The sequence below is a fragment of the Hemicordylus capensis genome, chromosome 5 (genome assembly GCF_027244095.1).
Source record: "Hemicordylus capensis ecotype Gifberg chromosome 5, rHemCap1.1.pri, whole genome shotgun sequence".
NCBI classification, from domain to species: Eukaryota; Metazoa; Chordata; class Lepidosauria; order Squamata; family Cordylidae; genus Hemicordylus; species Hemicordylus capensis.
In genome coordinates, this window is record NC_069661.1 from 240,515,674 (window position 1) to 240,532,859 (window position 17,186).

General features: G+C 44.6%; 1 protein-coding gene across 2 annotated transcripts in view; it reads left to right on the plus strand.

Annotated features, from left to right (window-relative positions):
* The window catches only part of PTPRO (protein tyrosine phosphatase receptor type O), a 212,254-nt gene that overhangs the window by 99,150 nt on the left and 95,918 nt on the right, over nucleotides 1-17,186 (plus strand). For both annotated transcript variants that reach the window (XM_053257391.1, XM_053257392.1), the window contains exon 2: nucleotides 9,053-9,326. In XM_053257391.1, coding sequence (XP_053113366.1) covers nucleotides 9,053-9,326 — 274 coding nt within the window. The remainder of the gene's footprint in view (nucleotides 1-9,052; nucleotides 9,327-17,186) is intronic.

Below are 17,186 nucleotides of genomic sequence, written 5' to 3' on the forward strand. Positions count from 1 at the left end.
GGCTTAATGTGACAAAATTCCTAAATGGAAGACATTTCTCTATCATAATTAGCACAAAACAAAAATAATATAATGGATGCATTAAATCTTGTACTGTGACCCAGGACTTTGTTGCTTCTGCAAAACAAATCACAGTTAGTTAGTTAGTTATTTACTACATTTATATCCTCTCCTTCAAGGAGCCCAGAGTAGTGTACACGGTTGCAGGGGCGTAGCGAGGTTGGAGTGGGCCCAGAGACCAGATTTTAAAATGGCCCCCCCTCAAAGTCCAGGGCCTCCACACACCCCAGGCCCCCAAGGATTTAAGTCTGATATTTCAAAATAAGTATGTTGCCTAAAAATACATTTCACTGAATACACACACACACACTTCACAATATATAGTGATATACATTGAGTACTATATATTTGTGCTACTTTTAATGCCTAGAACACACTAGAAACACTAATTATTAAAATGGGACGCTCGCTGCAGATTAGCAAAGGCGACTCTCAACCATGCAGTGTGAGCCTACGTATGTTTTCTCAGAATTTTGAACAAATTCAGTAAAGTTTGATTGCAGGTTTTTCACAGGAGGCTTTTAAAGCCCTTTAACACACATCTCCTCTGGAATGGAGATGCTGCATTCACATGTTGGCCAGATTGACCCTGATTGGCGGGGAGAAAAGGAGCTCTTTGCAGGCAGCTTGTCTGCTGCTTAGATTGCCAGCCAGGAGGACAAGTAGAAGAGAGGGCGAACAGGGCAAGTGGCTGAGGGGACTTGGGGCTGGGCAGGGGGCAATGGGGAGTCATATGAGGTGTCTCTGGGGGCCCCTCCAAGGCAGTGGGGCCCCCAGGCAACCACCTCCCCTTGCCTAATAGTAGTTACGCCCCTGCACAGTTGTGCTTATCCTAACAACAATCTTGTGAGGTAGATTAGATAGAGAGAGAAATGACTGACCCAGAATCACCCACTGATGTGCATGGCTGAACAGATATTTGAACTTGGGTCTCCCTGGTCCTCCTAGTGCAACATTCTAACCTCTACACCACACTGGCTCTGTATGTACATGGTATGTGTGTGTGTGCTTACATGTGATCTATATGCCTTGCTACGCTATACCTACCTTTCATTTCCCATCATGTGTATATGTGGCCAAAACAACAAAATTACATTCTTCATGTGAAATTGTCAGATATATCTATGTGCGAGTTTCTCTTTAATTCTTACATACAAGTATCTCCTGTGCAGCAACTTAGTAATGTGCGATGTGGCCCTTATTGTAACAAAATATTTTTGCGTAGGGATATAGGAACATAGGAAGCTGCCTTCTAATGATCCATCTAGCTCAGTATTGTCTACACAGACTGTCAGTGTCTTCTCCAAGGTTGCAGGCAGGAGTATCTCTCAGCCCTACCTTGGAGATGCCAGGGAGGGAACTTGGAACCTTCTGCATGCAAGCAGGCAGATGCTCTTCCCAGAGTGGCTCATCCCCTAAGGGGAATTACTTCACAGTACTCACCTGTAGTCACTCATTCAAATGCAAACTAGGGTGGCCCCTGCTTAGCAAAGAGGACAAGTCATGTTTGCTACCAAAATGATGATGGAAATATTAGAAGTTTTTTTGTTTTTCAAAACATATTTATGTACCACTTTTCAACAAATATGTTCTCAAAACAGTTTACATAATGAAATAAAATAGAAGAGCGTTCCCTGTCCGAAAAGACCTCACAATCTGAAGCAGAAGAAGACCACCACAAGGAGATACCAGCAGCTGCTGGAGAGATGCTATGTCAGGCTGAATAGGGACAGTTGCTTTCCCCCTAAATAGAAAAGAACCACCACTTTACCAGTGCCTCTTACCCAGTTAGGGGTATCAAAACAGCTCATTATTGGTACTCAGGGGCAGAGCCACCATTGGGCGAACAGGTTAAAAGAACCTGAGCCACCGCCAGTTTGGGACTGGAATTGGCCCGCGCCGTGCTGGCCGTGCAGCCGGAGTGACTCTCCCTGCCTTTTAAAGGCAGAGAGAGCCACTCCTTGCCTCACGGCCAATGCAGCGAGGTCAATCTCTCTCCCATTTGGGAGGGAGACAACACCCCCATGTCTGACGTCAGATGCGGGGGGTGGGGCTGGGGGCTGCGGCAGCCGTTGGACATAGGCTGCCACTGGCCTGCCTCCACCCTGGGTGGCCAGATTTGGCTTTTAAAAAGCCAAATTCTGGCTTATGGCCCATTTGACTCACGACTATACCCCTTAGGTTCTGGCACCCGGTACTGCTAATACATTACAGACTGGGGATTGGCTGTGGCTTGCAGGAGCATTGTGGGACAGTTGTTTGACACCAAATGTTTTCAGAGGACTACTGAATCTGTAAAACAAATTATTTTGATTTCAGGCGGGGGTGGGGGTGGGAGAAGAAGTTGATCCTTGGGTTTAAATGTCCAGCTGTCTAATAAGAACTAAGAATGAACTACAGGAATGATTTTCCTTTAATGTATGAAACACTAGGTTGTGTTAGGTTGTAGTTGAAACACTCAAATTGTGCCGTCGAGTTGGTGTCGATTCCTGGCAACCACATAGCCCTGTGGTTTTCTTTGGTAGAATACAGGAGTTTGCCATTGCCATCTCCCGTGCAGTATGAGATGATGCCTTTCAGCATCTTCCTATATCGGTATTTCCCATAGTCTGGGAAACATACCAGTGGAGATTCGAACTGGCAACCTCTGGCTTGCTACTCAAGTCATCTTCCTGCTTCGCCATTAGGTGGCTGCTGTATGAAACACTAACACTGCTGTATTGTGGACAAACTCTTCTGAGCTTGTGACATTTCTTGACTTATTTGGAAATCTGGTCTCCACATAGTCAAAATCCTGTGGAGGAGTCATCTTATGGAAAGAGTGTAGAATTCCTTGTGGAGAGCCGTCCAGCTTCGTTGGCTATACAGAGAGCACAGCTGCCCCTGCTATAGGCACCATAGAGTTGAAGCATTTGAAGTTTCTCTCCCAAGATCATCAAAGAGCAAAATGTTTCAGAAGAGATGAAACTGTTCCTTGGTGCTGACTTTTAGAGCAGTGAGACACAGAGATCTAAGCATCATTGCAAGCAATTAAATGGGAAAGAAAAGGCAGGAACCTTAAAGGTGGTCCCTTTTTTATTGTAATTATGGTAGCTGCAGTTTGGAATACCTGCAGAGGTGACGGATTCCTTGCTGGCAGAGACTTCACAATTAATGAAAGGGGGGAAAGATTTTTCCTCTTCTGCAACAGCCGAAGATTTTATGTTCCGTGAAACAGGTAAAATAAAAGTTAATATTTTGCACTTTCTCATATAATGTACAATAGGTGAGCAGGAAGGGTTTGTGGTATTCAGGGATGGATTGGATTTCCCTATTCAGTTTCTGAATTGTTTTGTGAGTTCACTCTGCTCCACTCTTCCTGAATTCTTCCTCTCCTTGAACTAGAAGAATTTCTAAGAATAATCCCAGAATTGGGATTTTCAGTTTCAATCCCAGAATTGGGATTTTCAGTTTCAATCCCAGAATTGGGATTTTCAGTTTTTCAGTTTTCAGTTTCTTTTATTCATTTGTATCTTTCCCCTGCACCATATTACTGAAGGGGAGGAGAGCTGGTCTTGTGGTAAAGGTAAAGGTAAAGTGTGCCGTCGAGTCGGTGTCGAATCCTCGTGACCACAGAGCCCTGTGGTTGTCTTTGGTAGAATACAAGAGGGGTTTACCATTGCCTCCTCCCGTGCAGTATGAGATGATACCTTTCAGCATCTTCCTAGATCACTGTAGGAAGCATGAATTGTCCCATTTGCTAAGCAGGGGCCACCTTGGATTTAATTTGGATGGGTGACTACATGTGAGTATGTGAGTCATTCTCCTTGGTGGTGGGGCCATAGCTTACCTGCAGAAGGTCTCAGGTTCACTCCCTGGCATCTCCAGGTAGGGCTGGGAGAGACTCCTGCCTGAAACCTTGGAGAGGCACTGCCAGTCATTTCAGACAGTACTGAGCTAGGTGGGCCAATGGTCTCACTCAGTATAAAGCAGCTTCCTCTTATCTATCTATCTATCTATCTATCTATCTATCTATTATATTCATATAACGCCTAATGCATACATCTCTAGGCAGTGTACACAATCTAAATTACAATATAAAAATAAAAGCAAACAAAACACTATCACAGAATAAAACGATTAAAAATAATTCACAAAGTGAAACAAAATAATTGCTCAGGATAAGAACCAATTAAAACAGTTTAAAATTAATTTTAATCAAAAGCCTGAGAAAACAGGGGTCTTGAGGGTCTTTTAAAAAAGAAATCGGAGATGGAGAAGCTCTTCTTTTGACAGGAGTGCATTCCAAAGCCCTGGGGCAGCCACAGAGAAGCTGCCTATGTTCCCATGAAGCACACAGCAAAATTGTTTTTGATTGGATAGTATATATGATTGCACCTAGATTCTTTCCATGGGGTAATTCCCATGATTCCCCATGAGGCTGGCTGACCAGGAGATTCACGAGGCATGCAGGCTCCTGATTTTTTATTGTAAGAAGCTGGAAATTTTCAACATTTTCAGGTTGGCACCATGCTTACCTGACATTAACCGAGATTGGTAATCTAGGATTTGATCTAGGGTTGTCGATCCTTGGTCAATGGCTTGGCGCAGTGTTAACCCAACACTGCTGAAAATTTCCAAGTTCTTACAACAGAATATTGGGAGCGCACATGCCTAGCAAATCTCTTCCCCAGGTTTGGCGGGGGTCATGAGAACCCACCTATGTGGTGTTTTACTGATGCACATGGGTGCTTTTGCTTTTTGGTAAGGCACCACTTTAAAAATTCACAGTACTTTAAAAATTCACAGTATAGCTGATTGTACAATCACATTATTTTATTAAACACATAATGTTGTTTAATTTTAATTTAATTTAATTTAATTTGACTTAATTTAATTTATTTTAGAAGTGCACCAGTAAAATACCTCACCAAAAGTGTATTGATGCACTCTCACATATGGTCATTCAAGGTGTTGAAAATGTGGATTGTTCACACTTGTATCCCACACTTCCATCCTCTATTGAACTCAGGGTGGAGTACCCGCATCTGGATTGCAACAACTTTGTAATGTAGGTTAAAGTAAAGTAAAGTTGTGCCGTCGAGTCTGTGTTGACTCCTGGCGACAGCAGAGCCCTGTGGTTGTCTTTGGTAGGATACAGGAGGGGTTTGCCATTGCCATCTCCCGCACAGTGTGAGATGATGCCTTTCAGCATCTTCCTATATTGCGTCTGCCTGATATAGGTGTTTCCCATAGTTTGGGAAACATACCAGCGGGGATTCGAACCAGCAACCTCTTGCTCCCTAGGCAAGTTACTTCCCCGCTGTGCCATTAGGTGGCTGTGTAGGTTAGGCAGAGAGAAATGGCTTATTTATACTGTGTTATCAGTGTATACTTCGCCACAGCAAGATTGGAGTGGACCCTGGCACAAGATTTAAGAATGTTTCCCACCATCCTCTCCTTCCCCTGCTTCACCATGTCTTTGCTGCTGAAGAACTCGAAGGACATGGTGAAAAACAAAACAAGAGACATAATCAAAAGGAACTTTAATAATCAAACCTACTCCGACTATGATGTCACACCACTCATACAGATTTATTGTTAAAAAAAAAAAAATCCATAGGGAAATCTGTGTTCCTGAATGCTTTGATTTATGATTTGTAAATCCGCAATTATAATTCAGATACCAATTTAACAGTGGGCTATCTAATGCTCATGAAAATGCTCCCTTCTCAGTCTCCACAGCAGGGATGTGCAGAACCCGTTCGATTGTGCACATGGCAAGCAGCAGCATAGGAACATAGGAAGCTGCCATATACCTAGTCAGACCATTGGTCCATCTAGCTCAGTATTGTCTACACAGACTGGCAGTGGCTTCTCCAAGGTTGCAGGCAGGAATCTCTTTCAGCTCTATCTTGGAGATGCTGCCAGGGAGGGAACTTGGAACCTCAGATGCTCTTCCCAGAGCGGCTCTCTCCACCCCCTGAGGGGAATATCTTTCAGTGCTCACACTTCTAGTCTCCTTTTCATATGCAACCAGGGTGGACCCTGCTCAGCGAAGGAGACAAGTCATGCTTGCTACCACAAGACCAGCTCTCCTCTCTGGAAACCAAGGTGTGAGGAGAGCCGCTGCTGTGGTGGCCTGTGGGATCGTCATCGAAGATGGGGGTGGCATCCGGTGTCTATCTGCCCTCTTCCCCCCTTCCAAAAACCTTAAGAGAAGCATTCCTTCCTGCATCTGACATAAGGAAGAATGTCTTTTCAAAGGTGCAATCCATGGGCATTACCTTCAGAACTATTTTTGCTCATATGCAAATTACGGATTTATGGAAAAATCAGTCAGCAAAAAGTCATAGGATAATTGAAGAGTAGCCTAGTAAATGAACAAATAATGGGAGACTCATTTGGGGTCACCTGTGTGGGTTTTTGGGAAAGAGGGCAGATAGAGACCGGATGCTCTTTAATGCTCATCCATACCTCCTCTGATCTTGTGATAGTGGGCATGAATTGTCCTCTTTGCTAAGCAGGGTCTGCCCTGGTTTCCATTGGGTTGGGTGACACACATGTGAGCGCTGTCTGCTGTAAGGTATTCACCTGAAGGGATGGGGCCGTAGCTTAGTGGTAGAGCCTCTGCTTTGCATGCCGAACGCCCCAGGTTCATTCCCTGGCATCTCCAAGCAGGGCTGGGAAGGTTTCCTGTCTGAAACCCTGAAAAGCCACTGCCAGTCTGTGTTGACAATATGGAGCTAAGTGAACCAATGGACTGATTCAGCATAAGGCAGCTTCCTAGGTTCACCTGTCTTTCAGCATTGTCATAGAAGCCATGTGTCTGGGATGGCATGAGTCTGCTGCATACGTTACCTGCTGCAGTATGGGGGCAGTTGTGATTATGGCTCCTCCTGCTGGTAATATCTGAATGACCATATGTGCTGGTGACATAGCCCATGGGGAGTTGGTCTGGTGGTAGCAACCATGTCTTGTCCCCTTAGCTAAGCAGGGTCCTTCCTGGTTGCATATGAATGGGAGACTAGAAGTATGAGCACTGTAAGATATTCCCCTCAGGGGATGGAGCAGCTCTGGGAAGAGCATCTAGGCTCCAAGTTCTTTCCCTGACATCTCCAAGATAGGGCTGAGAGAGATTCCTGCCTGCAACCTTGGAGAAGCCGCTGCTAGTCTGTGTAGACAATACTGAGCAAGATGGACCTATGGTCTGACTCAGTATATAGCAGCTATCTATTTTTCTATGATATAAGTAATAGCTTCACTGGCCTTGCCGATGGGATTACATGTGCTCATGTGAATACCTAATTCTTCAGGCATTACTGCCACCTTGCATTTATTTATTACATTGGGGCATTTTTCCAGCCCAAGTGATTAAAGGGGAGTGCACCAAGAGTGCACCCATCGTGATGTCTTTAACAGATGTCCTGATGCAGACCATCTGAACCACCCCAACTAGTTTCTACATGGGTTTCAAATGCTAATTTAATCTAGTATTTGGAGCATGTTTGGAGTGGTGATATGACAGTCCATCCCCTCCATGTGAGGAAACAACTAAAGGCACATCTTTTCAGCCCTGCTTTTTAGCTATTTAGCCGTTTTTATGGTTTAGTTATTTTAATTTGAACTTTTACATGTTTTAATTGTGTTAAAATTTCTTTGTTTTATTGTTGTAAACCACCTAGAGACTTTGGTAGTAGGAGGTATACAAATATGTTAAATAAAATAAATAGAGGAATAAAGGAACATGCCAGGAAAACATTGGGATATCCGTAAAAGATGTCACGATGGGCTTGCCCCACTTCTAATTTCATAGACTGATTCTGTGGGGAAAGTATCATCCGAATTGGCCCACTGTATTTGTTACACTTGTGTGCATTTCATTTATTTCCCACTCTTCCTCCAAGATGTTCAAGGCAGCCTACATAACCCTCCCATTCCTGTCTTCAGAGAAGCCTTATGAGATACCATATTTATCTGAATCTCAGATGAGGGTTGTTTTTTTTTTTTAACCATTTCCTTCTTGTTTGATATTTGGGGTGGGGGGGTCATCTTAGATTCAGAGTTCTCTTTCTTTGGCATAAATACAGGTATAGCCTGTATTTAAAAGGTAAAGTGTGCCATCAAGTCAATATCAGCTCCTGGTGCCCACAGAGCCCTGTGGCTTTCTTTTGGTAGAATACAGGAGGGGTTTACCATTGCCTCCTCCCACAGAGTATGAGATGGTGTCTTTCAGCATCTTCCTATATCACTGCTGCCCGATATAGTCCCAGTGGGGATTCAAACCGGCAACTTTCTGCTTGTTAGTAAAGCATCTCCCTGCTGCGCCATTAGGGGCTTGTATAACCTGTATTTAACCTCTATAACCTCTGTCTTTTAAGGCATCATCTCAAATTCAGAGTTGCCTTCGATTCAGGTAAATACGGTAAATTATGCTCTGTGTGTGTGTGAGAGAGAGAGAGAGAGAGAGAGAGAGAGAGAGAGAGAGAGAGAGAGAGACAGTGACTGGCCTCAGGTCCCCAGTGAGCTTCAGGCTTAAGTGTCCCAGATCTTCCCAGGTCTACTCAAACACTTTAACCACTGTGCCGCACTGGCTCTCATACTGGGACATCCTTCGTGCAGTGGAAGGGATGTTGTCGGAATGAGAGCCTCCACTTCAGGGGCATAGCTAGGGGAGAGGGGGCCCGTGTTTGCCCTGTCCCCAGTGGCCCCTCTAGAGTGAGAGAGATGATGAAGAAAATAGGGAGGGGTGGAGCTGGTGCCCCGGGTTCTTTGAACCCATCCGCTCAATTATAGCTACACCCCTGCTCCTCCTCCCTTTCTTTTACCGGTACTTGTTCTTCATCTCCTCCCTGATCGGACCACCATGACACTTTCTTTGTCTCTATACCTTTGTGGCCTTCAGAAACGTGGCCAAGGCCTCTGACCCACGTGGTGGTGGGCCATGTCGTGACGCCTGCTCAGCAACAAGATCTCATGACCTCCTTCCTCTTCTTTCCTTCTTGACTTGCAGAATGTGGCGCCTTTCCAAGTGACGGTGCAAGAGGACAACTGCATAGTCATTTCCCTTGAAGCAGCCGATGTGAGCTCCCCGTCCTCCGTGTATGTCGTGAAGATTGTCGGCGAGTCCAAGAACTATTTTTTCCAGTTTGAGGAATTCAACAGCACTTTACCTGCCCCTGTGGTTTTCAATGCCACCTACCATGGCCTTTATTACATAGTGACTCTGATGGTAGTGAATGCAAACATGGTTTCTAAGCCAGCTAGATCAATCATTGTCTTAACCAGTAAGTATTGACTACTTTTAAAAATTGATTTTAAAATTGGGTGCCGTGCCTTTCTGTTGTTACCCAGCCATCTTCCTGGCATGAAGATAGTCATAACTAGACAAAAGGTTGAAATGTGCCCCCCTTTGTGGCTCCATTCAATAGAGGTCATTACAGCGGGTTTGTTGGGCGAGAAGCCGAACTCACTGGTGTTTTTCCTAACTGGCAGCTACCATTTCCTCTCAAAATGCTCCCTGAGATAACACTCTAGAAATCTTGAGGAGGAGGAGAGCTGGTCTTGTGGTAGCAAGCATCACTTGTTCCTTTTGCTAAGAAGGTTCCACCTTGGCTTGCATTTGGATGTGGGACTACATGTGAGCTCTGTAAGATCTTTCCCTTAGGGTATGGGCTTCTAGCTCAGGGGAAGAGCATCCCAGGTTCACACCCTGGCATCTCCAGATAGGGCTGAGAGAGACTCCTGCCTGTAACCTTGGAAAGCTGCTGTCAGTTAATGCAGGCAGTGTGGAGCTAGAACGGCTTGATTTGGTATAAAGCAGCTTCCTGTGTTCTTAATCTCAGCTGCACTGAGGAGCTGGCATTTCCCAAACTGTTGCACTTCCTGATTTCTGCATATCAGTACCAACAACAGGCTAGGCAGGGTCAACAGGCTACCCCAGCAGCAGATTCCAGGCCAGAAGGCTGCCCCTTTTAAGGCTTCCACTCACTAAGCAGGGAGATGGAACCCAAGAGGAGTGTCCTGAACTCAGAGGTAATCTGCCATTGAGTGCTGTCAGAGCAACTTGTCCCACGGAGCTGTCCGTGGTGCTGCAATACACCTTGCCTTGCTTTGTAGACCTTGTGGCTTTGGTCATCCAGATGGGATAGAACATACATCTAGTTTGGCCTTCAATGTTCTCTCAGCTTAATGGGTACCTTCTATGAACCTCTTCCTTGAGGTCTACCTTGGTTTTCATTCTTGGGTCACAGCCTTATCTTTTTGGCTGTCTCCTGACTGTCTTCACAGTAGCCTAGGGCCTGAGCCCAGTTTCCCCTAGATTCAATTCTGAAATTGAGCTAGCAGAGAAATCTGAATGAGAAACCTATAGCTCTACTTGCATGGGCTTTCCACCATATCAGGAAACTTGTGCAATCAAGGTTCCCAGTCATATGAAGAGCAACCACATGCACAGCTGTATGTGCAAATGTATCCTCTCCTTTTAGACATTGCTGTGAATGTATGGATGTGTCAGTGGAGGATACTGGTGAGTATGGTCTTGGTTCCTACTCCATGCACTGGAGTAGGAACAACTTGTGGAATTCTCTGCCACAGGATGTGGTGACAGCCAACAACCTGTAAGGCTTTAAGAGAGGTTTGGATAACTTCATGGAGGAGAGGTCTATCAACAGCTACTAGTCAGAGGGCTATAGGCCACCTCCAGCCTCAAAGGCAGGATGCCTCTGAGTATCAGTTGCAGGGGAGTAACAGCAGGAGAGAGGCCAGGCCCTCAACTCCTGCCTGTAGGCTTCTAGTGGCATCTGGTGGGCCACTGTATGAAACAGGATGCTGGACTAGATGCGCTTTGGGCCTGATCCAGCAGGGCTGTTCTTATGTTCTTAAGGGCCTTCCCAAGCAATAGTGTACTGGAGGAGTGAGGTATAAATATTTTAAATAAACAAGTAAATAAATAGAAAGGCAGAGGGCATGAAAGGAATGGGGTGGAGAGCTGGTCTTGCAGCAGTGAGCATGAATTGTCCTCTTTTCTAAGCAGGGTTTGTCTTGGTTTGCAGTTGGATGGGTGACTACATGTGAGCCCTGTAATCTGCCACTGAGTGCTGTCAGAGCAACTTGTCCTATCCATGGTGCTGTCCATGGAGCTGTCCATGGTGCTGAAATACACCTTGCCTCTTGGTCTGCCTTGGTACTGTAGATATCCCCCTTGGGGATGGAGCTGTGGCTCAGTGGCAAAGCATCTGTTTTGCATGTAGATGGTCCCAGGTTCACTCCCTGGCATCTCCAGGTAGGGTTGGGAAAGCTTCCTGCCTGAAACCTTGGAGATCCACTGCCAGTCGGTGTAGACAGTACTGAGCTAGATGGACCAATGATTTGACTGGGAATAGACCCAGTTCACAGATCATATGGGCAGCTTCCTATGTGCCTGTGAATTGCTGCCATGGCTTTCTGACATGCAGCAGCAAAATGCTACTAAATGCTGCATCTTTACTATTGCGATGCTTAATTATCTCTGTCGTCACAGCAATCCAGAAGGTAATATAAGTTGGTTGTTTCCCTTGTGCCATATGGTTCTCTGCCTGCTGAACAGCACTGGCATATTGAGAGCATGTGGGTAAAGCCCGTGCCTAATTGGGCTGTGACTGGGCCTTCGAGCTGGGGACGTTGCTTCAGTCCAGTAAGGCATCGCATCTGGCCATGTGGGGATGCAGCAAATGAGGCCACCGATGATGCCTGACTCCGTGAAATAAGCAATGTCAAAGCAATTGGTCCCCTAGCTGTCCTTTGGCATTTCACAGTGGCTCCCCGGGGCCTATTGATGTTTGCAAGCGAACTGCACATCACTGTCATATTCTTTTTCAGCTGGTCTTGAAGAGCACAATGTGTGAAAACTATTGCTTGAATCTCACCCTAATGTGCGAGCGTATGAGGCAGGAGCACTCCTGATTAGAAGTTTCACAGGCATTTGGCAGATGACAGTTGCAGCAACTTCCACTATTCAGGGCAGCGGTTCCCAACCAGTGTTTCCTCGAATTTCTTTCATCAGTGAGCGGAATAAGTTCTGTACTGGGTGTCAGCATCAAGGCAGTATGCGCACAGGTGTACTTCTAAATGCCATTGCCACTATAGATGCAACACACACACACACATATAAATAATATAATAGTATATAAATGATGATGATGATGTCACAAAACAAGCACTTAATGGCACAACATTCAAACCAGATATAACATTTGGGTGACATTTAACCAAATGTTAACCAAATCAGTCAAATATGCAGCAGGATAGTGCTAAAACCAGCAGAAAGCAACACCAAATTCTCCCTGATATACTGCTATGTGTATTGGTTTGTGTGCTTATGTCAGATCAAGCAGTAAAAACATTTTGGGTAACCTGTTCTAACAAGACTGTTGAAGGATTGCACACAATTTTTTAAAATAAAGAAAGTATGGGATGGTGGTCCTCTGTCCTGAACATCACAGAACAAGAAGGTGGCACAGTAGGAAAAACACCGGCTCTCTGCCATACAGAACTCTGGGAAGTGTATATAATAATTGCTTAATTTTTTTAAATTAAGTATTGGATGCTGGCATGATGCCATGGAAAGAATACACAATCTGGGACTTGCATGCCAAATCTGAAATGAAAGGGAATTTTGCTTTTTTGAAAGTTGACTAAGCGATTACCCAAATTAAAGAAACCGGGAAAGCAAAAAGTTGTAAAAATGCTATATTATTATTATTATTATTATTAGTAGTAGTAGTAGTAGTAGGGAAGGTAAACTGGTTCTTTTTTTAATATATAAAGACATGTGCTTTAAAAAAAATCTTAACATATAAGAAAAGTACCCCCACTCTTAACTTCCCTGTGGAGTTCCCTTCCCAGAGAGGCATTTCCATTTACAGTTTTCTCACTGTACTCACTCCTTGTTCTTTGAGGAGCCAGCCAAATCAAGAAACAAAGTTGTGGCTCCTAGCAAAGAAACTCCTACCTCAGCCTTTTGGGGTTCTTTGAGAGGGTTTGGAAAAGTCTCGTCAGTCAGAAAGATTCGGCAGCAATGAATGAATTGCTGTATGCCACACCATCCTTCTTTCTCCCCCAGCCCTCTGCCCAGCTGTTTCCCCTTACTGCCTCTCAGTAGTCTCTTGCCCCACAGTCTCGCTCTCAGGATGGACTGGAGAATCGAACGAGCCGCTAATAAGGTAAATGCGGGTTACTGCAAGAAGGGGACCACAGGGTAACTCACCACCGGGATTACCAATCGGTTTGGAATCAGGCAAATTAGCAGCAGCCTTTGTGTTTGCACTTTTAAACCCCACTTTTGCACAGTCTAGAATTGTAGCTGGCTAGCTGTTCCTTGGCCATTCTCCCATTCTAGCAGGAGCCTATTGTAAATGGTGACGGGCACACACACATCCTGACGCCATTCTCAGTGGGGGAAACCGCTTGCAGGAGGGAGCTGATTTTCCCGATCATGCCATGGCAAGAGCCAACGTGGTGGCTGCGGGAAGCAGACTTCTGGCTTTTTATAAAAAAGCCTTTCCATGGCTTCCTTCCCTACAAAATCTTCAATGAAAAAGGCAAAGTTCCACAGTCATAGAGCCTCCCCACTGCCCTTTGTCTCACAACACACACACACACACACACACACACTCATCCCCCTTTCAAATGGATGCAAGCAGCTCCATTTGTGCTTTGGCAATGGAGATCTGGAAACGGAATGGACCTGTCCCTTTCTCGAGGGAATGGAGAGGCAGAGTAAATTTCTAGTGCTGAAGAAAGGAACAAACAGGAGGGGGGATAATTGCACCCAGGCTGGTAGATATCCTGAGAGAAAAACACATGCAGGTCAGGAGGCCAGCCAAGAGAGAGAGTCGCCAGCTTTTGCTACCTGCAGGCTGGCGGCGGGGGAAAGGAAGCGGGGGGGGGGGGTTGGGGAGAGTCACACACAGTGGGCAAAGGTGGCAGTGGTGGCGGCAGCTATCATATAAAAACAAACAAAGTCTAAGAAGGCTTCTGCTCCATTCTCAGGACAATAGGGGTGGGCATGGAAGCCATTTGGCCAATTCAATGCAAATCTGGACCAGATTCAAACTGACCCGGCCCTGTCCAGTTCTGGGAGTGGTTCGGAAATATACTTGTAAAGGGGAATACGGCAAGGATTCCCCTGCAGAAGTATAGGGGCGTTCCCTATAGTAAGGCGGGGGCGCAAGAGAAAGGGTACTTTGTACCTTGATTTTTCCAGCGGGGGATGGCAGAGGCCATTTTCATGACTTTTGCATGGCGTTAAATTGTATGGTGACCCAAATGGCCTCTGCACATGCGTGGAGGTCACAAAAATGGCCTCTATGTGTGCACAGAGGCCTAAACTGGACCACAGCCAGACTGGGCTGCTTTTTTGGAGGCCAGCTGGTGGTTTGGGGGAGCCCCCACTGCTGCTGTCTCTGCTGCCTCCACCACCTCTGCCACCCCACACTGGAAAAATCAAGGTACTAAGTCCCCTTGCTCTCCGAGCTCCCACCCTTCCTTCCTATAGGGAATGCACCTATACTAGTAAAGGGGAATCCTCTCTGGATTCCCCTTTGCAAGAATATCCCCAAACCAGTTCACACCAGTTCTTTTAAAACTGGGGCCGGTCTGGTTCACACTTGGACCAGCCAAACTGGTCTGGTTTGATTCAAGCCAGCTCGCACATCCCTACAGGACAGTTTATGAATATAATGATGTCTTGTTAATGTATTGATGTGCAGCTCCTTAATCACAGTGGATGTGCGGACTTACATCCAACACACCAGTGGTTTTCAAGCTGTTTTATCCTCTGGGATTCCTTAGGTGTTTGTCAAGGTTCCACAATCAGAAAATCAGCAGTGACAGCCATACCATGTTTGTTAAGGGCTTGCTGAGGAAGGCTCACTTCACTCTCTGTTTTCTAGCCTTCTGCCAACAGATGAAAACTGGTCTTCTTAACTCTCAGAAGGAACCAGGGTGGATTGTACTCATTTGAGAAGAGGGGAAAAATTCCTTTCTTTTTAGTGTTGTACTACTCCATGTATCAGGTCAGGCTCAACCTCAAGTGCCCAATGGTGTTTCACCCACCCACCCGCTTTTCATCCACCCACCTGCTCTTAATATTGTTTAAAATTGCAGTTTATATAGGTATTGATAACAATGCTCTCCCGAGGAAATATTGGACCCTCTTCATGTACCTAACAGCGGCAGCAAGACTGATATTTGCATGCAAATGGAAAGATAATCAATGCCCATCTAAAGGGGATTGGATCCTTAAAATACTAGAATTGGCAGAAATGGCGAAAATAACATCACTACTAAGAAATAAATTTGAAGATTTCAAAAAAGAATGGGACCCTCTTCTTGTCTATTTAAAAATACACCATAAAATGGATTTTTCTCAGGCCTTTGAGGGCTATTAACAAATGTGTCAAAAATATTCTTAAGTTTATATGATTTATTGGGGAGAGAATGTTTAATCTACAGGCAAGAAATGTTTATTGTCAATAACACTTGTTCCAATGATTGAGATGGAAGTCTTCATCGTATGTCTTCGTGAATGTTTGTATAAGTTGTGTTTGTCCTTTTGTGTTGTGAAACTTGAATAAAAAGTATATTTTAAAAAATTGCAGTTTATACTAATACTAATCCCCTGTTAACTGAGCAAAGAGGCACCTTTTAAAGTGGTGATTCTCTTTATTTAGCAGCAGGAGAGCAACTAGCCCTATCCAGCCCCAGCAAAGGATCCCTCCAGTGGCTGCTGGTATCTATCTAATGTTTCTTTTTTTAGATTGTGAACCCTTTGGGGACAGGAAGCCATTTTATTTTATTTTATTTTATTTTATTTTATTTTATTTTATTTTATTTTATTTTATTCTATCTATCTATCTATCTATCTATCTATCTATCTATCTATCTATCTATCTGTGTAAGTTTTTCAAGTCTATGCTCCAACCACTGATGCAGAAGAAGAGGAAGTTGATGAGTTTTATGCTCAAGTTCAGTCTGAAATTGACAGAACATGCAAACAAGATGTCCTGGTGGTGGTTGGAGACTGGAATGCCAAAACTGGAAATGGTAAGGAGGAAAACACAGTTGGACTGTATGGCCTAGGAAACAGAAATGAAGCAGGAGAACAACTTATTAGTTTCTGCCAAGCCAATGATCTTTTTATTGATAACACTTTCTTCAAACAACCAAAGCAGTGCCTGTACACATGGAAATCACTAGATGGAGTACACAGAAATCAAATTGATTACATTATTAGTGCAAGAAGGTGGAAGAGCTCAGTTATAACAGCAAAGACGTGGCCGAGGGCCGATTATGGAACAGATCATGAACTGCTCATTTGCAAGCTCCAAGTCAAGCTAATGCAGTAAAACAAAGCTATCCAGCTCCCACAATATGATCTTGATCCCACCATTTTCAAGGAGAACATCAGGAATCACTTTGAAGTTCTGAACCTCATTGATAAGGAACCAGAGGAACTATGGGATGAAATCAAAAAAGTTGTTAAGGACAAATGTGAAAAGAGACTGTCAAAAGACCAAGAAACAGAAGAAAGCAAAATGGATGTCAGAACAGATGGTGGAAATTGTCCAGAAGAGGAGAGAAGCCAAAGTCAAGAAAGATAAAGACCTCGGGAAGGAACTTAATAGGGAATTTCAGAAATCTGTTAGAAGAGACAAGGAGCAGTACTACAATGACATCTGTAAAGACCTTGAGGATGGAAATAGACATGGAAAATCAAGGAAAGTTTTCCAAAAGATCTCTGAACTCAAAAGGAGGTTCCAACCTTGAATTGGTATGTTAAGGGATGCTAAAGGACAGATAGTAACTGATTCAGAGAAGATCGAACAGAGATGGAAAGAGTATACTGAAAATCTGTACAGCGGAGATGTCAACATCCAAGATACTCTAGAAGACATTCCCTACTTGCAAGAACCTCTAGTATGGGAAGGTGAAGTTAGACCAGCACTCCAGTCATTACCAAGTTGGAAGGCTACAGGAATTGATGGAACAGCTACAGAAATATGGCAGGCAACAGAAGAAGAATCAGTCAATGCTCTAACCAAACCATGCCAGCAGATTTGGAGAATGACACAGTGGCCAACAGATTGGAAGAGGTCAATCTACAT